Here is a 22,995-nt window from a genome sequence, read left to right as displayed (position 1 = left end):
AAAAAAGCCATGAAGTATGCTACAAAAAAATGCAACAACAAATATGAGAAAGAAGGAAACAGGAACAAAAGAGGCCAGGAAGAAAGTTGGTGGTAAGTTCAGAAGATAGTGATCAGTTGAGATATAATAAGATGATATGCTGTTATATACCATACTGTAGTAAAAAAATTAATAAAAATCAGTATGGGGGCGACAGAGTTGGAGTTTGGATGATGGAGTGGAAGGCAGAGTTTGGAGTTTGGATGCTGGAGTGGGAGGCAGAGTCTAGAGTTTAGATGCTTGGGTGGGAGGCAGAGTTTGGAACTACAATGTGTGGGAAGCAGTGTTTGGAATTAAAATGTGTGGGAAGCAGAGTTTGGATGCTAGTGTAGGAGGATGAGTTTGGAAGTTGGTTGCTGGTGTGCTAGAGGTTGAGGATGATGTAGCTGAGAGATGGAGCAAATTGCACCTGCAGCAGCAGAACACTTACTGGCACTTGCCTAGATATGAATAAGGATTGTGGTACAGCTGTAGAACAGGGCCCAGATGCACAAAACTCCATCAGATGGCAACTTTAAGGCTGGCCTTATATGAAAAATTGAAGGCAGCCCTATGGCTGCCTCTAAGGCCCATGCACAATGACCCCTTGCCTTGTCTTAAGACTGACTTATGTTTCGTGCATTGGCCATAGCTAAGGCTAGCCTGAACTGTAGGAAATGTTTTGGGGGAAATCGTAGTGCATCAGCTGAGACCCTGCCAACCAGTCAGATGGCAGAACACAGAAACACTGGGCCAATCACAGACCTTCATGAATCAGCTAGGGATGAGAGGCAAGGGCTTGTGTTTATGTTACCGGCAAAGTGGGAAACCTGTCATTGTATAGAATGCCTAGGTAAACTATGCGATGCCTAAAACTTCAAGACTAGGTATAAGATAAAATCATCTGTATACATTTCCTTGGTATTCTGTAGATTACCGTGTTTGTTTTAGGCATTGTGAGAAATGACCAAACTGCAGCAAACCGGCAAACTTTGAAATCAGTCATTTCAGTACTTTAGGTTAATTTAGGCTGCAGTTAGGTTAGGCTGGGATAGTCTGATTAAGATAGGTTAGGTTAAGTTGATTTAGGTAAACCCTTAACATAGCATTCTAAATTAACCTAACCTGACCTATCCTAACCTAACAAACTTAACCTAGATTATCCCAGCCTAACCCCCTGTTGTTTATTATATTATACTTTGCCATAAAAATGCTAGACATTCTGTAGAATACCTAGCCATTCTATACAATACCTTATTTTTACACAATGCCGGTAACATTTACACAACAGTCAAGGAACACAACAGTCAAGGACAAGCATGTGAAGTACTGGCAATTAATTGAAAACTTTGTCTGGTGCAATGAAAAGATGTCCCAATATTAATGTTGAAGAGCATTACACCCACACAACCTTTAAAACATTAGTAAGATGAGAGGGTTTAGAAGTAAAGAAACAAAATAGCAATATGAATGGGACCTTATTATGTTTGCCATGTTTTGCCTAACATTGCCTAACTTCACACAAAGTAATCAGAGACCACAGTTACCTAGCAGAAAACTGTCACCATAGACACCTTGGTTCAGATCGCTGGTGGAGATTAGAGTTAGCCCTGATATAGGCAGTGTGAGTGCTGCCAGGATATCTGTAATTACAGCTCATTATCATTTTGTTTGTCACGGTCAACTTGCACATCCAGTGAATGGAACCCTTTGCATTTGACAAACACATATTCTTTGTGGTCTGGAGCCTTAATTGGTATGAGGGTTCAATCCATTGCTCCAAGCACTTTAGGAAGTTAGGAATAATGAAGAATTATCACCAATCCATAATGTGGCTGCATGGCAAAGTAGAAGTAGAGGGAAAATAAGAACCATAAGAAACATGCAAACATCACGAAACGGGGGTTGGACAGAAGACAGAGGAGGACAATTAGGAAAGAAAGACTGGAGGCAAAAAAGCCCCCTTTAGTTGCCCCTTACAAGCAGGGATACTGGGGATGTATTCTTTCCCTACCCCCCCATGGGGACCCAGGCACTTTAGAAAGTTTATTTATTCTGTGAAAACCCTCTAGTCTCTGTCCTTCTTAGCAGACCACTGGGCATCTTAATTTTTCTCAGTCATTTTCTGTATAAAGCATCTGTTACATGTGATATCATTTTGGATATACTTGACTGCTGAATATAAGCCCTCCAGCAACACTCTGAAAATTCCCACTAGCGTAGAAACTCTGGGTTGCAAAAAATTGTTGTGTAGGCAAGAATGGCATGGGAGTGTAATGTGATACTCCCAGTATGAGGTTCAAGTTCTATTAAACAAAGGAATTCGCTCCTGAGGAGGCTTTATTGTCTCACTGCACGTTCATCATTTATGTTAAGGGGGTTCAGTGGATCCAAGAAACCTCCATTCCCTTCGTAAAGCACAATATAGTTCACAGGCAACCATCAACTCCATACCGAGGTAAATAATAACAAGTTTGGTCTGGTTTGTGCTATAGAGAATATCAAATCGGAGTTACTTTGTTTATGGGTCTCAATACGGTAAGGCTGCTCTGACCCAGGCTCAGCGGCTAAGGTGGCCTTACCAAGGCTTACCCTCTTGTAGGTGTTTTGTGCGTGGGCCTTAGCGACCTATGGCCTTAAACTACCCGACTTAAGACCGTGTGTAGCCTTAAGGTCGTTTGTGCATCTGGGCCCAGGGAGCAAGTAACAGAGGAAATTCACATGTTGTTAATAGGAGTGGCTGGAGGTACAGGAGAAATGTTTAGATATGGGTTAGGAGATGCAGGTGACATAATGTACATACTGTAATGTGCAAACTAGTTTGTGATACAGAGAAAGTAACAGAAAGCTGTACATAAGGTGAGATAATAACAAAGCTCCACTAAGGAATCTGTTGAGGATACATGGGAAGGTGTATGGTAGGGTGCTTATTGGGAAGATGCAAAGCATTCCAGAAGATAAAATAGGTTAGGAATTGTGGGGGTTTCCAGGAAGGAGCAGAGAATCAGATAATGCTATGATGATTTATGATACTGTAGCCTATATGGATCACCTGGGTCTCAGTTTGGTTTTTGACAGGAGGAGGATTTTGGAAGCTCATTTTGGCTGTAAAGCAGTATTTGTTTCTTACAGTATTACCGTACTCAGATGTTACAGTGTGTAAAAAACACGTAATTATTTTATCAGCATTTACTACGTTTCAGAAAGTGGAGAGAATTGGAGCTACAAGCAGTCTTTTTAATCAAGAGGAGAGAAAAATATTTGCCATCAAGGTTCACGATGTGCGAATTGAGAGAGAAGTAAGTTTTGCAGGGGTTTTTGTACAGTTGCACTATCTTAACATACTTCACTGTACAGTAAAACCTCACTGTAATGGACTAATTGGGGCCCAAGTCATTCTGAAAAAGCGAAATACCAATGAAAGCGTTATCCGGACTTCCCTCTGCTATCCCGAACTTTTTCCAATATATCAGATATTGTCCAGATTGCACCAGCGGTTTTTTAACTGTTTTCACTACCATTGTGGTACTGTTCTGTATTATACATTCACTACAGTAATCAAGTGGTATATTATATGTATAGTAATACTGTACTGTACAGTACACTGATAAACTTATCTTTTATTTATCTGCTTCTGGCTTTATCAGACTTTTTCCAGTAGTCACTACTCGTTATACGATGGGGTTACGTCATGTCATACCTTAACGTATAACGATTTTATCGTAAATTGGGAGATTGAAACATATTATAAAAGGGGGGTTACGTAAACTCTGAAACATATTATAAAAGGGGGGTTACGTCAACTCAGCCTCCCAAAGTCACCTACCCAAGACTGAAACAAAAATGACAACCCACCTTAATCTCTTCCTGTGTCGGTCCAAGTCATCTCCAAGACTAAAACAAACACTATCAAGTCGTCTCCAAGACTAAAACAAACACTATCACATCAATACAGGCGGCGTTACTCACGTACAGTAAATCGTTGCAACAACACAACAGTAACAGTCACACTTGCGTAACGTTGGCCTGGTGCTACACAATGTATAGGCCTACTGTAGCATGATGCTTGGCTGAGAGGTGATGATAGCAGGGGGGCACACGTGAACGAGTGGTAAAGACAGGGCTTTGAAGGGGTGGTGGGACCGCAACTGAACCAAAACAATGCTCTGCATGCTGGGGCTGCCATCTTGCCTGAGACAAGCGACTGTTGCCTTGCGTGTGCCTGGTACTTCATACGAAATTTTCTGAGGGCAATATCATCATAGCGGGAAATTCATCGCAAATCGGATTTGGGGGTGGAACTTTTCTGTTATCCTTGTAACGAATTATCATATACCGAATCAGCGTAAAACGAGTAGTGACTGTATACTGTATAAGACTCTAGTCGGTAGCACCTCAATTCCGATTAAAGCAAATTCCGGTCCGTTGAACTCCGTTATATTGAGGTTTTACTGTACAGCAGATCTTAGCCCTCTCAGTGCAATGGCATCTTTTGTACAGTATTTATTCTTGCCATTGCCAGATAATTTTATTCAGCTTATGATAGATATCTGGCAGTGAAGGGGTGGAAACAATCTTCATAAACCTCTTCAGTATTTTTTTTTTTTAAATCCCCAACTGCTAGATATTATTCAGCCTGAGAGATCCCTCATAGTGAACAGTTTAAAACTTACTGGTGTGTGCTTTTTCATGTTATCTTCTTTCTTGTAATACATTAATTCATAATGTTTAAAGGAACTGAAAATATTTTTATATTTTGGAAGTGATCCTTTCTCCTTTGGGTAAAGTAACTTGGATGTAACGAAGTTAAACTAAGAAGGAAGGTGTCATTGTAATAAAAGGAGTAGTGGAGGTTGTTTGCAGCCCATTCAGTAAAAGCGGTCTTGTAAGCTTAATAAAATTTTTTGGAGATAACAATATTACAGTAAAAAAGACTTCAGTTTTATTAAATGGTCAGTCATCAAGATACAGTAATGTGTTCCCTTTGTTATGTTAGTCTGTTGTGTTTATTGTAGTGTCTGTGATGGTATGCTGGTAGATCGCTGTTACTGTACCTAATGACAGTTTCATAATGAATATTTAATGTGGTTCTATTAGATCAAATAAATTTAGAAGCATTTTCATGTTTCCAGTTTATTGGCCCACAGCTTTGCAATGCATCTGCCATTATGACTCAGTCTTCCAGCCATGCAGTGTTATATTTGCATTTCCTCTACAGCCACGCCCTATTGAAAATTTAAGAATTTATTAATCTAGGAGAACATTTTTTGTAGTGAAGAAAGTGGCATCAGTCTTCATTACTCCTCTCATTGTTATGTTACTGTTAAATGTTATTCAGATGTAGCTTTTATATTTTACTCATGCAACTGCCAGATGATTTAATCCTATGAAGGAGAGAGACCTTGTAGTGAAGGTGTTAACTCATTCAGACCAAGGATATAATTTGTTTTATATTCTTACTACCACCAGACTATTGTGTTCTGTCTAGGAGACTTTTTTTTTTTTTTTTTTTTTTTCCATGGAAGTTTTTGATATATCAGTAATTAACTCTCTGACTACAGGAGGTCTTTCTTAATTTTGAAGAAAATGGACCGGTGATATCCTGACAAGAATAAAGAAAGATATCTGTATTGAACGGGTTTCTTCCCCTCCAAAGGTGTCAGAGCGAAGAGGAAAAGGAGGAGGAGTACAGAGTGATAGTGTGGGCAGTGGGGGAGTGGAGGCAATATTTGCACAGGCCTCGGCAAACGTACAACAGCAGCTTCAGCCTGAACCACAAATCATCAAGCTGCGTATCTCTCCCTCCATTGTCACTCTGGCACAGGTAGGGGCGTGAATTACAGTATTTAATTACATTAGCGACAAAAACTTGCTTACTATTCCACCATGTCCACTTCTCATTTGGATCAGTTCTGTCATTTTTGCTCTCTATTTCATTGTATCATATAGAATCAGCCATGATACATATCAAGCCTCTCACAGCTTGGTAAGATCAGCCAACGTAGGAAAATGGGAAGCAGAGTAGGTTAAGATTATTGGCAAGCTTTTGACTTCAGCAATACAGTGTAGAGAGGAAGTTCCATTACTCAGGTAATTGTTTATCCATGCTTTTATTTTCCTGTTGGCTTCTTAGTCCTGCCTTTAAATATTACAAGCTTACCTAGCCTTGGGTCCCAATACTTTGCCAGGCAAAGTATGATTTAGGTTGTAACCTTTACTATACAGTACCATATGGCTGGCCTCATTTTTTATTTACATATTAAAGTCAGGCTTGTGCATACATGGTTCTTATTCTTTAGCACTAATAAATGTGCCATATATTGCTTTATAATTAAGAGTTGTGCTGTATTTCAATCCAGAATTTGGAGAATGCAGGTTTCCAACAAAAATTACTGTTACATAAGATATTTATGAATCAGAGTTTTACATTAATAAAGGAGAGGGAATATGATTTTTTTCTGTGTGTGTTTTTTTTCTTTTGTTGGCATACTGGTAATTATGTGAATTTTACATTCATTCTCCTGACAGTTTTTTGGCATGCACATCATGAGTGTGAGTGTGATGTACCTCAGGGAGAAGTGGCCAGAGTGTCTCCTCCATGCTTCAGCTGAGAAAATCACTATAGAGGGAGCCACACTCAACCAGTCCAATATAGCTGTGAGAAACTTATCTGGCTTTTGTCTTTATGTAGTTGTTAAGGAATAAAACATGCTTTCTTTGAGTGAGCCACATTCAGTCAGTCCAGTATTGCTGTGAGAAATTCCCTGGTTTTTGTATTTACGTAGATTTGATAAATATTAACATACATTCATATGTTTTAAAGGGCAAGTCCTTGGTTTGTTTGGATCACCAGTATTTACTTTATAGCTTCTTTCTCCCACAGCATTCCTGTCAATTCCCAAATCCCTGAGATCCCCCCACCCCCATTTTTTTTTTTTTCAGGATCCTCTCGAGGATTTTTTCTCTCTCTCTCTCTCTCTCTCTCTCTCTCTCTCTCTTTCCAATAGGACCCCATCCAGTGTTTTCCTTGATGTGTCAGCAAGAGTCATCCCTTCTTGCTTAGATTTGTGTAGTGAATCATTTAGTTACCCACACATTCTTTCCAGATGTCATCTTTCTTCTAGACTTGAACACTTTTTATTACCTTATTGCTTTAGCTACTGTTTAATCCACCAGCAGAGTGTTTTGTGCATGGATGGTGCTTTTGATCATCCACAGATTTTGTTTGTTGGTTGAGGGAGGTCACACTGTATTGAGTCCAACTGGACTTCAATGTCACCAACACTGTTCCATGCATTCTTCTTCACTTCCCCATTGTATTAGCTTGAAATGTATGCAGCCGTCATAATATTATTATTATTTTTTTTTAAGGTTTCACACTCTTCTTCTTAGGAAGTCAACTAACGTCACAACAATAATTAGTGAGACAATGAACAAAGACTCAAATCCAGTGATGCAATATTCAGAGCCCAGCAAACTTTCCAAAATGTTATGTGACAGCTTCATCATTGTTGGACTAAAATGTGGAACTATATTATTGTCTTCAGCTGTGCACCATATATTTTCCATATTTCTTTTTAGTGTCATATCAGATGGAAACACGATGTGTTGTGGGGTACATCCTCCCCACCAGTTACTAATCAGTGTTTTGCTTGTTTCTGCTTAGATTACAGAACTAGAATGTACTAAGTATTAGTTTCAGAACCACATGATTGATGTGTGTTCAGTCTGCTGTTTGTGATTGACCCCCCACCCCCCCACAACCAGCATGCATTGTGCATCACAGGATTTGAGTTCCCCTTCTCCATCATTCAGAGTATCATATCCCTGCCCACCATCACAGCGCTAGTAAGTCACAGACTTTGTCCTCCTTTCCATATAACCTGACTTGGTGGACATACACTGATAGTGTTTGTTTCAGGACCATAATCCTCACTTTGACTCTCCTTGCCTCAAGCAACACCCTTTCTGCCTAATGCACCGTAACTAGGTTCCTAAGCACTTTATTCCTGAATACTTGCCTCTCTAAAAGAGTTTTTTGCATATCATTCTTATTGATGATTAATACTATCAAATTTGTGTAACGCACTCAGTAAAATCATGTGGCACTAACTGAAATAGAATAATAGAGCTGTCGACTGTGAGAGGGTTAGTGGTACCAACAGTTATGCTTTTAGGTTTCTAAGGCATACTTTTAACTGAATAAAATAATATGACTAGCTAGAGTAGAATGCTAAAGGTGTCCTGACTGAGAGGGTTAATATAGCAGTCTTTTGTTATCCACTTGTCTCATGTAAAGCATCTCTTCTTTTCTTTCCCTCTGCCACTCATTGTATTGTTGTTCATAATCCAGTATCTGTGAAGTTGTCTGATGTAGGGGTCTGTCCTTGTATTTTGTGAACATACTGTACTGGAGTAGTTATGTATTGAATACAGTAATGTCTTGGATTTGCAGTTCAGTATTTTCTTAGCTTTATAAAGTGCTAGTGTGTTGTATAATTTGTGCTGTCTCGAACTAATTATCTTCTCTTGGCTTTCCCTTTTTCATGTCTCTTGCCCCCTTAAGGATGATCCTCCTCCTAAAATTTATGTAAGACAGTATGACAGTGAGGTAGAATGATGTTGGTTATTGTTAGCAACTTTGCAGTTTAGCCGACTTAGTTTCAGTATGTTATAGTTCTTACTTTGTCCGTCTTTTGCATGGCTGCATTTTTCAGGATATAGAGCTGTCCCCCTTTGCCCTTATTTTGTTTTATTCATTCTTTTATTTATTTAAAGATTCATTTTTGAAATTTGCAGGTGGGTCCAAGCTGGATATTTTTTTTTTTTTTCCCACTATATTTTATGTGGTTGGGGAGAGAGGAGGGGTTAAGACCCTCAAAACTTGTTCATTATGCACGCAACAATTTTCAAGATACAGGGATGAAAGTTTGCATAGATATAGATACTGGAAAGCAGGTTTTTCCCACCATGTTTTTATGCCTAGGGGTCAGATGGAGAGAAGTTGATGCTCCTAGCAGACCATTTTCCATTTTACGTTTTCTTTTCTGTCTTCATGCTGAAATATTGCAGGTGGACATTTTGATATAAAGGATAAATGTGTATGTCATAATTAAGGTAGTTAACCCTGTTAACCCAAGTAATGTTGGGCTGGCCTGCAAGTTGTGTTATATGTAGACCGAGAAGGAGTGTGGAAGGTTTTGCTCATGCACAGTGTAGATGGCAAGCTGTTAGGTGCTGCTAAGAGTTTTTGTGATGGCTGTGAGGCATGTGTAAGGGTAAATGGGCATCTGAGTGAATGGTTCACGATTAGTGTGGGCGTGTGACAAGGTTGTGTGATGTCCCCATGGTATATGGATGGGATGATGAGAGAAGTAAAAACACAAGTAATGGAGAGAGGGATGGCATTGGTAATGAATGGTGATGGATGGAATATCTCAAATTTGTTGTATGCTGATGATGCAGTGCTACATGCAAATACCTGACAAGAGCTTGGTAGACTAGTGCAGAGGTTTGTAGATGTCTGTGAGTGTTGTGCCTTGAGAATATGATGGTTATTGAGAGAGAAGGTGACTCCCGGTGTGATGTGACAGTGAATGGAGAGAGACTGGAATTGGTGAGAGAGTTCAAATATCTGAGTACAGTGATACGGAAGAGAGGAAAATGTGCAAAAGAAGTAGAAGGTAGAGTGACGCAAGGAAGGAAAGTAGCTGGTGCAATGAAGGCTTTGACAGGAAACAGAGGCTTGATTGTTGCAGCTGCACGAGGCTTATGTGAAGAAGTGTTAGTGCCAACTTTAACAAATGGGTGTGAGACTATGGTGTGGCATGAAAATGAAAAATCAAGAGTAAGAGCAGTGGAGATGGGACTGCTGAGGAATGTATGTGGAGCACAGAGAATGGATTGGATATGGAATAATGTGGTTCATGAAAGATGCGGAGTGAAGAAGTCTGTGGACACCAGAATCAGAGAGAGTGTACTGAGATGGTATGGTCATGTGAAGAGAATGGATGAAAATTGAGTGGTGAAAAATGTATATCTGATTGAATTTGAAGGAGGGAGGAGGCAAGGCAGTCCAAAGAGAAGGTGGAGAGATACGGTGGATGAGTGTGAGGAAGAGAGGTATGGAAGTTGGTGAGTCTAAGGGACTGTGAAGAGATTGAGCTAGCCAGATGAATTCTGTGTGAAGAAGCGCACAACCAGGGATTGGCACCCCTTTTTAACCTGACAGCGTTTGGACAGACCCTCTAGCTCTAGATGCAAAATATTTCTTGGTATGTTGAATTGCTTAAAATTTGTTGAATCACTCATTCTTACTTCCTATAAAATATTCCAGAAAAAAGAAAAGTGTGTAGTTATCATAACAAACTGGGCAACATTTGAGTAGCACACAGAATATAGTATCAGATGAGTTCAGCCATTTCTGTAAGGGGCAGAGGTACAAAGGTTGGCCCAGTTATGTCAGCAGTTCTTGATTGTACATGTTGAGAGAGTAGATTTGAATGTTTTGGTGAAACGTCTGTTATTGGGTGAGCTTGAGGGTGGGAGATGTTGTTTTGTTAAAAGGATTTTTTGAAACAGATGGTTTTAGTATAATTAGAAATGTACATGGCTACGTTTACATCCTGTTTTTAAATTCAAAGTTTTACAGAATGGTTCTGTCCTGTTGACATTTGTGGAAAGCATCTAAAAAGAAAAAAAAATAATCGTGTGAATGGTTTGATAGTGTTGCGGAGATGAGAAATGTGAAAACCTGAATGCCCATGAGGTTGAGCCAGGATTCTGAGTACAGTAGAATCTCAGTTTGCACTGCTGATATATCCTGGAATTTCACCATGCAAATCTAAACACACAGATACAGTAATGTCATTGAAACCCATGCTATTTGACTATTGGTGTGGTGAAATTCAAAAATTTTCCCAAAGCCCACTCTTTGGCCTTCTTGATAAATCTTTACCCCTTCCTGATCATACCTGACATTCATTTAAGTACACATATAGCCTGTAGGAACAACACTGGGCACAAAAAAGGGGTTAATTTGAGTGTACTAAGTGGTAAACAAGTGGTGGTCACTTACCAGTGCAATGGTCAGAGTGATGTTCGGGTGCCAAGGAAAGGGGTGATGACTTATCTACCTTGAGGTAGGTGAAAATTTTTGATAGAATAATGTAATGAAAAACTATGTTGAAAGAAGAAAAAATACATTGTGAGTGGCAGCCGTGAGGTAAGAGAGACAAGAAACAGAGTGAGTGCTTGTGTTTGCATGTGTATATGTGTATACAGTATGTATAGCCGGTTGACTGAATGTAAACAGACCATTTTCATGTCACAATTTTATCCATGTTGAATTACAGTATGACCTTTTGTTTTGCCAAAATTGTACAAAAAGACAATGTTTTGTTTACTGTAAGTTGGGTTAACATGCATCTACATGGTCTGATTTTGGAGCTTTAGGGAGATGGGGGCTGACTTGTGGGATTTTCCCATGTAAACTAACAATTTTCCTCGTTTACTGGGCCGGGTCAGGGTTTTCTGTTCTGTGCAAAATGTGTTTAGTGCAAATCAGTCTCACATGAATTGAAGGTTTGCTGTTGCAGAATAATGTGTTAGTGATTTTGAAGCCCATTGCACTGGGCATGCTGTTGATAGGTCTCCCAGTTTTTTACTTTATCTTTCTTTGAGTCTACATCCTACCTCACCCCATGTTTGTAGGTGGTCATAAAAGTTAGGATGATGATGATGAATGAATGGGTGTATGACTTACTTCAATATGCACTCTGTTGATGGTTCTTGTACTTTTATGTTTTCCAGCTCCTGTTTCTGATCCTTATCATATTGTTTACGATTAAGTGGGACGTGGGGTGTGGTTGATGATGAGTTTTTCTTTCTGCTCCATGTACAGTACTAACGGGTCTTTTTTGATTTACCTATTGTGCTCTTTTAATTTTTATTTAGGAATTTGCATCAGTATTTATCTATCTCCCTATGTGTCAACAAATTGGTTAGTGGAGGGTTAGTGCCCCTCCCTGTAAAACCAATAACTCAAAGTCAAATGGCCACCCCTTACGTGATTATGGTGTCTGGCAATAGATAGATAGATTTATGTAGCATATTACAGTATGATTTGTTTCTTTGTTTATTTAGTTCACTGAATTTACATGGAACCTTTTCTTTACAGATTACAAATTTAGCCTGTTTTTCTGCAGCATGTTTATCAGTTTTAGCATAATGGAAGAAATTATAGCCACATATACTGTTGAAATTCAGTGTGTGGGTATGAGTTTTTCCATTTCATCAGTTTACAATACCATATAGCATTGTAAAATCAAGACCCTTAGTGTGTATTAATTTTTATTTTTTATTGATAATTGATGTGTTTAATGTGTGTATCAGGGTATTACTTTTGCTGAGTGATTTTGTAACAAACAGTAACCAAGTGTAGTGATAATATGTTTGTTTACTTTTGTGCCCACACTACTATTTCATCAGTTGATTGTGAATGTGGATGGGTTTGTTTTAGTGAGCAATTTTATTCCTATAGTATTTGATAAGTGTCTTGAGCCTGCTTACCGTTTTACCCTCTTCTTCCATTCTGAGGTTGATTGTGAATGTGAAAGGGTGCATTTCATTTACTGTGGTATTTTTCATCTGATATTTACCAGGTGTCATATATATATATAAAATCTTTCACCTCTACTTCCATACTCCAGGTTGGTTGTGAGTTTGGATGGGTATATACATTTTACTTACCCCCCCCCCTTTTTTTTTGTTCTAAGTATAATAATTATCTGCCACTTCACCCCACTGCAGTCCCTCAGTTGATCATAAGCATGGAAGGAGTGCCTTTAATTTAGCACTGTTTCACTTAATATTTGTGTTGGAGAGAGACACCTTCATTTGATGGCACCAGTATAACCGAACAGCTCTGCTGCTCTGCCATTCAAACAGCCTTCATCTCCCTCCCTATCAACTAAAAGGGGCATGGTTGAGTGCTAGAAAAGGGCATCTTCAGATTGTAGTATACCAGGTTCATGTTCAGATGAACTTGAGGCTACAACTAGCACTGCTGTTATTATTCGACCAGTATTTTTCACCAGGTGTCATGCATTTGTTTACTAGTTTTGTTTCTTTATATCTATGTATCTATCTATCTGTCTGTATATATACAAACATATAGAGGTGGGCGTGCTAACCATCCTTTCACTCATTGTGCTGCTGCTGTTGGGTGCCTGCCCTATCCTCTCTTCCTTCCTTCTTTCCTTCCCTCCTTTTCTGTCTTTCTTTCCTTCATTCTTTCCTCTTCCTTCTGTGTATGGGTGACTGCAGTCAGTGACAAGTCAAATGGTTTCCTCTACACCGGGAAATCATTTACTACTCTCGGTGGTAACCATGTAGCCAAACTATGGCACCTGGTTGTTTATTAAGTAATTGTGACGCTTCAACCTGATTGAGCCTGTGTCGGTTGATATCCAAGGGGTGGTTGGAGTTTATTGCTCACGTAATGCCACTCAGGGTTGAGTGAGGCTTGTCACTCTCATCTTAAATGTCAGGACCAACTTTCCCAGCCCCGGGCTCCTACGCTTCTCATGGGGTAACGTATGATTGGATGATGGATGGATATATATATATATATATATATATATATATATATATATACACACAGTATATGTATCTCATCTCATCTCATCAGCCGTTTTATATATATGTATGTATATACTGTACTGTATATATATCATCATGATCATCATGATCATCATCATCATCTGGACCTCCTTTCCCACCCCAGGGCAGGGTGAGGAGTAGCAATGTCCAGACAGCCCAAATTTACTCACTCCAGTGGGCTACACTTCCATTCACTCATCATTCAAGCCCACGGAATCCTGGCTCTATCGGATACGCCACCACGTTTTGTAGCTTCACATAAACGTATCCGATAGAGTCAAGATGGACGCTGCCACGTTAAAAAGGGGTGCCAAATCTCTGATCATGCACTTCTCCTCACAACATTCATCCAGCCAGCCCGATCTCTTGTCAGTTCCTTAGCCTCACTGACTTCCAAACCTCTCTTCCTCACACACTCATCCACCATATCTTTCCACCTTCTCCTTGGTCTACCTTACCTCCTCCATCCTTCAAATTTGCTCATATATTTCACTCACTCTCATCTTAAATGTCAGGACCAACTGCCTAGCCCTGGGCTCCTACGCTCCTCATGTGGCAACGTAGGACTGGATGATGGAAGGATGGAAATACCTTTTTTACCACTCTGTTGTTATCCATTCTTTCCACATATCCATACCATCTCAGTACACTCTCTTCGATTCAAGTGTCCACCGACTACCTCACTCGCATCTTTCACGAATTACATTATTTCGTATCCTATCCATCCTCTGTACTCCACGTACATTCCTCAGCAGTCCCATCTTCACTGCTCTTACTCTTGACTTTTCATTTTCATGTCATATATATATACAGTATATATACAGTATATATATATATATATATATATATATACACAGTATATATACAGTATATATATATATATATATATATATATATATATATATATATATATATATACACACACACACACACACACACACACACACACACATACACACATCCATCCATCATCCAGTCCTACATTGCCCCATGAGGAGTGTAGGAGCCTGGGGGTAGCCAGTTGATCCCGACATTTAAGATAAGAGTGACCAGCCTCACTCATCCCTGAATGGCATTACATGAGCAATCAACCCCAACCATCCCTTGGATATAAACCTTCACCGGCTCAATCCAATTGGAGTGCCATAATTACCCACGAAACCATCAGGCGCCAAAATTTGGTTATATGAGTACCACCCAGTGTAGTAAATGGTTTCCTGGTGTACAGGAAACCATTTGGCTTGTTACTCAGTGTAGAGTCACCCAAAGGCAGAAGGAAGAGGAAAGAATGAAGGAAAGACAGAAGAGGGAGTGTAAAGTTACCCGTTAGCAGAAGGACAAGGAAAGAATGAAGGATAGAAAGACAGTAGAGGATGAAAGGAAAGAAGGATGGAGGAGAGGAAAGGGCAGACACCCGACAGCAGCACTACATCGAGTGAGTGGATGGTGAGCGCCCCCACCCACCACAACGGTAGGTTGTGAATGTAGGGAAGAGTAAAGTGATGGTCTTTAAGAGAGGTGAAGTCAGTGAATGTACAGCGAGGTTGGATGGTGAGGAATTGGAAAATGTGAGTACGTTTAAGTACTTGGGTAGTGTGTTGAGTAAGGATGGAGGTTTGGAGGGTGAAGTGCTTGAAAGGGTACAGCAGGGAAGAAAGGTTGCTGGTTCCATGAAAACAGTGATAAGGAACAGGGAAGTTAGCATGGAAGTGAAAAAGTTACTACATGACAGTATTGTGATACCAACTCTAACATATGGAAGTGAAGCTTGGACGTTGTTGGAAGGACACAAGTCAAGAATGAGAGCAGTGGAAATGAGTTATTTAAGAGGAGCCTGTGGAGTCACATGGAGAGACAGGCTGACAAATGAGGATATAAAGGAGCATTGTGGTGTGGATGTGGATGTGATAGGAAGCGTTAGGAGGAATACACTGAGGTGGTTGGCCATGTGGAGAGGATGGAGGGTGAGAGACTGACGAAGAGAGTGTATGTGAGTGAGGTGGAGGGGGGGAGAGGGAAAGGGAGGCTGAGGATGAGGTATATGAGGGAGGGGAGTGTGAGTTGGGAGCAGGGCAGTGAAATGGTGGGGGACAGGGCGACGTGGAAACGATTTGTTTGTGGCCACCCCGAACGGGATTAAGGCGTCTGGCAATAGATATATATATATATATTGTATATATATATATATATATATATACACACACTGTATATGAGCCCTATGAGGAGCATAGGAGCTCCAGGCTACTATGCTCCTCATGGGGCAACACAGGATTTAATGATGGATGGATGGATATCTATATACCAGTATATATCTGTAACATACTGGTTCCCCTCACTGTTGCCCCCCAGTTGATCATAAGCGTGGAGGGTACATATTTTATATATTTTTGCCAAATATTTATCAGTTTCATGCTCTTGTTTACCTGTTTTCCTTCTTGGTATTTGTTAAGTGTCATGTTTTTTCCACATCCGCTAACTGCTGCCCCCTAGTTGATCGTAAGTGTGGAGGGAGCGCATTTCAAGTTGCTGCAGCATGCTGTGGAGGGGGAGCAAGTGGGCCGAGGTGGACCTTTTGGCGTAGCAGCGAGTGAGGAGGGCAAGGGCGTCATGTCCAGCCCTGGCCAAGACCCCTCATTAGTGGAGTGTGCCATATCACTCAAGCTTTCTGTTGAGGCAAATGCTGAGACTGTGGCAGCAATGGAGGTGGGTATGCTTGAGGTGGGGCAGGGAGGCATAAGGTATAGCTTGGTGACATGTAAGAGTGTATGGTACCGTATGTTGCACATTGGAGGACTGCTGGTTTTCAGGGAATGGATGGCTAAGTCTGTGCCTGGAGTTGGCCTAGAAAAGAAAGAAAGGACATGAACTTGGGTAGGAGAGGATAAGATAATAAAAGTGCAAGGTTAGTTAATGTAGCAGATTTCACGAAAAGGGAAGGGTGGCTAGGGTAAAACAAAATTGAACAGTGCAGGTTGAAATAGGAAACTGCAGAGCGATGTTAGAGTCTGGCAAAGTTAGGTTAGAGAGGGTCATGTTAGGGTAAGGTAGAATGTAATAACCCAGTGCTTACGGTTTATTCAGACTGTAACAGAAAGAGCAAGCCAAAGTAGACTGAACAACTAGAAGAATTTGTGTCCCATTTGTTGCAGGGAATAATTTGAGGATTTGAACTGTATTACTTGACTGGAATTTAGAAAGATTAATTATGACTGTTACTCTCTCTGAGAAGGTCTGATCCTAAAGTGGATCTCATGTGGACTGGTACCAAAACAGAAACATTATCATTTAAGAAAATAATGTAATATACAGTACTAGGCCTTCATCTTTTGTGGTACTCTGTCCTTTCATGGATCAGTATACCATCAAAGAATACATGTTTGAGGTGTATTTTGGGATAATTTAATAAAACTTGTTGAAATATCTTAAAATGATGTCTTGTGATGTGTTGGGGCACTGCAGAGGGTAATTAGGCCATTACGTAGATGATGATTTTTTTTTTTTTTTTTTTTTTTTTTTTTTTAATATAAATTTGTTTTTCATGGGTGTCCATGGAACATCACTTGTGCAAAAGATGAGGGATTACTATAATGTAATGCATGTACTGGTGTTTACCGTATTATGAATGACCCTCCACCTTCAAATATTGTTGACAGTGTTAGCCTGGCCTGAAGCCCCCACACATCTCAGCGGGTATGATCCGACTGGTTGTTGACATTTCTGTATCCTTAAACGGTGGCCATGCTTTTCATTGTTTTTTATTATGGCAGGTTGAGGTTTTTAATGGTTTTGTGTATGTGTATCAAAGTTTTTTTTTCCGTTTGTATGTATTTTACTTGATGTATAACATCAACTTTGTATTTCTATTTGATGACACAGACATTTGATTTTATGCTGCCAATATTGGATACGTTAATCAATCAGTTAGATGTTTCTTTTTCTAGCTCCAGAAAGAACATTTCAGTGAATGAGAGTATGCGATGGAGAGAGAGATGCTGTTACCGTTTTTTGTGTTCCTGGCAGAACATCTCGGTGCAGCTGAGTCAACCGCAGGTGGCGATACGTGAGCGTCTGTTTACCTTCCTGGAGAACAAGGCTTTAGCTGCCACCCCCCTCACCTCTGGCCCCACATACCACTCCTCCCACCCCTCTACTCCCACCTCACTCCCAGCACTTATCCACAAGTACTGGCTCTTTCTTCCACTGGTAAGCTTTTGCTTTTTCACATCTTCAATACAGTGACATAACTTTTTTTAATCACCACTAGCCTCATCCTGACTTCTTTTTCCCACCAGATTACTTTCCCTGGCTTAAGAGACATTTTTAGAGCTGTAGATATCAGCTATAGGCTATAGTAACCCTTTCACTAGATCTTGTCTCCCCAAGTTCATTAGTAAAAATATGTTTTGAAAAAATCAAGTTTAATGGGTTATATATTTTTGTCATTTAACTTTGTAAGTAACCAGACTATGTTACAGTAATCCCCTGATTATCTGATACTTTATTATTCAACAAACACTATTGTCTGAAAAAGCAAAAAATCTTGGGGAATGAATTAAAGCAGTAACCTTTTTTTTATGACATTAGCCGACAGTGTGCAGGAAAAATGGATACAGGCATTTCCAGCCACCCGCTACTCCCCACCACCCACGTGCCACCGTTGATGCCGGCTAAAATAAAGTCTAGTATGTCCCACTCCACCTCAGTTACACACACTACCTGTAAGCTGTCTGGTGCAGGTGTGTGCTAAGTTTGTCATGGAGCTAATGCCCTTTGTTGCCACACCAGAAAGACTGCATGTCTTTCATTACTACAGTAGGCCATAGTAATACTGTATAATATATTGTTTCATGACTTTTTATCAGGAAATTTTTTTTTTTTATGTTCAAATAGTATTCAATACAGTGCTATATAGGGTTTTTGTTGGAGTTATATCACCCTTAGAGGTGCTGGAGGGAGGTCGTACGGCATTATTAGAAAAAATGCGCTATCTGACTTGGGTTTGACTTAATTATGATGGGATTATCATGGGGTTACTGTATTCAGCTGGGGCAGGAAACAGTTTATGGATTTGAATTTTGTTAAAGTAGACTACTAATACCAGAAGACCTTCCAACATGTCAAAAATACCCCTGTTAATACCAAAACACCAGTCATATATGAGATAGCCCTAGCATGTATTCATGTGGATGGTGTGTGTCAATGCCAAATTGGTGGCATGTGGAGGTGTGCAGTATGTAGGAAGATTGCTAGGCTTCAGGGCATCGGCTGTGAAGCCTATTCCCAGAGTTGAACACATTAAAAATTAATGCTGGTGTATGTGAAGTGCGTTTATAAAGAAAAATAGAGAAATAATGTACAGCCCACGCAAATGAAAGTGGCACGACGCGGCGATAAATTTATGTAACGGAAATGATTCATTATCTCTCACTATATTTCAAATCACACTCCTCAGTGAGTCCAACTGTTACCTGTCATATGTTTCTCGTGCACCTGGCAGCTAGTACGCGCCCTTTTTAACCGTTGACTTTGACGACCGTGTGTGTGTCAGCAAGTCATATGAGGAGGTTACTGCAGTGGAAAACAATCGATTTTCGTATGTTATTTTTTTGGTACTCACCTATCTTTACACACCTCCAACAAAAACGTCTGTGAGATTGCAAATTGGAAGTGCTAAAATCGCAGTGATAGTGGCCCTGTACAAGGACAGGAAGCCACGAAAGGAAATTTCAAATATTACAGGAGTTAAACTGAGAACTGTGCAGTGTTGGATAGAGATTTCTGGATGGTGGCGGCTTCTCATTACCACGACACAAAGAACATCCTAGCAAAGCAAAAAAAATTAACCAACGGACTTTAAATGTTATCAGACGTCAACTAGAGATTAATCCACGGCTTACAACAAAACAAATAAAACAATCCCAACTTACTTGGTACTGTTAGTTTACGTACATTGCAACATTATATCCATGATGATCTGAAGTACCTGTCGTACCGGCCAGTGCCAAAACCAGAGCTGACGGAACATCAAAGGAAGAACAGAGTGATTTCTGCCAAGATATACAAACAATGGGATGATGTCAAGTGGTGTAGTGTGCTCTGGAGTGATAAGGCAGTGTTCTGTGAGTCTGGCAACACTTCTGGCAGGGTGTACCGATCGAGGGAACGACCCCGTTAACCCCAAGTGCACTAGGGGTGTTGTGAAATTCCCAGACAAAGTGATGGTATGGGGATGTTTTTCATTTTATGGTGGTGGTGACATAGTATTCCTTCCTGATAATGTGATTATGAACAAAAACAATTACCTGGAGCTCCTGTGTGAGCACCTGCCAGATTCCTTTGACGAGTTCAAGGCAAACTTTTTCATGCAGGACGGTGCACCCTGCCACACTGCCAAGGATGTGACTCAGTGGCTTACAGACTGTGACATTTAATTCTTCAGTGATTGGCCAGGTAACTCACTTGATTTAAATCCCATAGAAAACCTTTGGGCTATTCAAAAACAGAAACTGTGAGATGTAGATATTTCATTGGTAACCTGGCTCAAGATGGCAATCATGAAGGAATGGGAGGAAATTGACCCTGCCACAGTGCAAAACCTCGCCAGTTCTCTTCCTAACCGCCTCGATGAATGCATTAAGCATAGGGGGATGCCTACCAGGTACTAGAACGTGGTAAGGGCTCTTTTTCTGTATTTTCTTCCTACTTGTATTTGGTTTTTTACATCCGCGGCAAGTCGCGCCACTTTCATTTGCACGGACTGTATGCACATCGTTAGGCTTGTGGATTAGAACCAAAATCTGAGGGCTGGAATGATGTGTGAATGAGTGTTTGACCCATTTCACTGAGCATGCAGTTGTTGGTTCTCTCTCTTTTGTGGAGTCACGTGGAGAGACAGGCTGACGAATGAGGATATAAAGGAGCGTTGTGGTGTTGATGTGGATGTGATAGGAAGCGTTGTGAGGAACACACTGAGGTGGTTTGGCCATGTGGAGAGGATGGAGGGTGAAAGACTGACGAAGAGAGTGTATGTGAGTGAGGTGGAGGGTGGAAGAGGGAGGGGGAGACCGAGGATGAGATGGAGGGATGGGGTGGAGAGGTATATGAGAGAGGGGGGTGTGAGTTGGGAGCAGGGTAGTGAAATGGCGGGGGACAGGGCGACTTGGAGGCGATTTGTTTGTGGCCACCCCAAACGGGATTGAGGCGTCTGGCAATAGATAGATAGATAGATTTATTTATTTTTTTATATATCCTCCCTCACCTCATCCTTAGGTAGGAAAAAGGTCATGATGATGATGATGATGATATGGTAGGCATGAAAGGAGTGCAGTCTTTATTATTACCCCTTTTTTACTTTTTTGCAGAAATTCCAGATGAAAATTGAGGATATAGGCATTAAATTCTTGAACAGCCTAGGTCAGACAGCACTGGAGGGACAGCTTGGAGCCATTGACCTACAGACCCACCTTAACCGTGAGGGGGCACTAGGTTAGTACCCCATGACACCCTAAGTCTGTTCATTAATCCAGTGAAGCAGGATCGTATCACTTTCGGCTACACACCCTATACCGTTGCATGAAATTCGGCCTCTTTGTGTGTGTGTGTGTGTGTGTGTGTGTGTGTGCGCGTGTGCGTGCATAGGCTATCTAATGAATTTGAAAACTTCCCAGGTAGGTTTGTATGGTTACTCCAAAGGTCTCCCACTACAGTATATGCAGTACAATTTTCCAACCATGGTTTTTAGGGTGGTCAGTCCCCCTCACCAATATAAAAATTTTCAGAAACAATGAAAGGAGGCCAGATATGGCTTTGATATCTTGGTACATGTCATAAAGTGGATTCTCATCCATAATGCGGTGTTTGGGGAGCATGACCCTGTCCAATAATTCTTGCTGGGGGTGAGCCTCCCTCCCATAAATAAAAGAGATCAGAAATAGGGGAAAGTGAGCACATGGATTTCAGTGATACTTCTCTGGTCAGTTTGTCTGGTTCCTTGATAACGTCTTTCACTGTATACAATTTTCTACCATTGTCTTTAGGAGGGTCAGCCCCCCATCTCGAACCTACAAAGGATACAAAGTTGTGCAAAGAGAGCAGATATTGCTTTGAAATCATAGTATACCGGTATATTGTACAGTGAGCCCCCATCAGTTAACAGCAGCAACTGCTGCTGCTGCTGCTGCTGCCGCCGCCACCGCCACTGCTACTACTACTACTACTATTACTACTACAATACCTCCTCCTCCTCCTCCTCTTCTTTTTCAAACTGGGATGTATATTGCAGGATTGAGTAAGCCAATGCAGTTTCCGTGTTTTTCCTGAATGCATGAGAAGAAACAGTACCTCTACATTATCATTATGTCTGTTTATTGCCCAGTACATTTTCCTTTAAAGTGTGATCTGTTTTTAAATAATCTCTACCTCCTATAAATCTCATCCTTAACTCATGAAGGATGATTGGGGCATTTTGGAATTGGTTGAATGATTAAAACTTGTGTCCTGGGAGTGAAAATGGGTTATGGGGGAAAGCTATCCGAGATTTCTCACTGGGTCTTTGTTTTTCCTAAAGCTCGTAACATTGTGTTTGTGATTTGGTGTTCTGTAGAGTTTTCCATGCATTGTATCCTTATATCTACTTGAGCCAAGCATAGTTACTTGAAAATACTTTTACTGTTTACTGTGGTCTGCTGAGTCTTCCATCCAGTGTATCTGTAGTATATAGTATGAGTATAATGAGGCCTAATGTACTGTATTATCTTGAAATTATTTTACTAAATGATGATTAATTATTTACATAAATATATCTGTAGTCATCATAATGATGACTGCAAATATTTTTGCTGGTTTAGTTTGTACATTATTTTGTGTGAGGATTGTTGATTTCAGTTCTTACCTAGCTTACATAGCAATACTACTGTATTTCTTCTTCACTTTTCTTGAACATATTTTTCTCTATTTATTATCCCAGTCTTTTTCTGTGTTTATTATCCCAGAGAACTTACCTGCCCTGCTTCCTGACCTGAGCACAGAGTTACAGGTGGACAACATTCGTGTCCAGTGCACTCACGATTCATCCCTTGTCCTCTTCAGACTCACTCTACAAACACAGGTCTCTAACAGTACTCGTGATTTACTGCATGGAGAACAATAGTTGTTAATCATTGTTTACAACAGTCTAGATATCAATCTGCCCAGGAGATACTGTTCAAGATAGTCTTTAAGGAGGCCTTGATCTCTAAGAGAATATATATTAGATCATTGACTTGTCATAATGTTTCATAGATAGCATCTGTTTAGCTTTACCATGTATGTTGTTAT

At 40.4% G+C, this 22,995-nt stretch overlaps 1 protein-coding gene across 1 annotated transcript in view; it reads left to right on the top strand.

Moving 5' to 3' along the window:
• The window catches only part of hob (bridge-like lipid transfer protein family member hobbit), a 66,675-nt gene that overhangs the window by 8,230 nt on the left and 35,450 nt on the right, over positions 1-22,995 (top strand). Inside the window, exons 4-10 of the mRNA XM_080274314.1 lie at positions 3,222-3,317; positions 5,675-5,842; positions 6,547-6,675; positions 16,171-16,383; positions 17,701-17,883; positions 21,042-21,165; positions 22,671-22,786. Of these exons, the coding sequence (XP_080130440.1) occupies positions 3,222-3,317; positions 5,675-5,842; positions 6,547-6,675; positions 16,171-16,383; positions 17,701-17,883; positions 21,042-21,165; positions 22,671-22,786 (1,029 nt within the window). The remainder of the gene's footprint in view (positions 1-3,221; positions 3,318-5,674; positions 5,843-6,546; positions 6,676-16,170; positions 16,384-17,700; positions 17,884-21,041; positions 21,166-22,670; positions 22,787-22,995) is intronic.

The sequence above is a fragment of the Coenobita brevimanus genome, chromosome 57, assembly GCF_032717465.1.
Source record: "Coenobita brevimanus isolate Jiangsu-jjx chromosome 57, ASM3271746v2, whole genome shotgun sequence".
NCBI lineage: Eukaryota > Metazoa > Arthropoda > Malacostraca > Decapoda > Coenobitidae > Coenobita > Coenobita brevimanus.
This window is presented reverse-complemented; position numbering and strand designations above follow the sequence as displayed.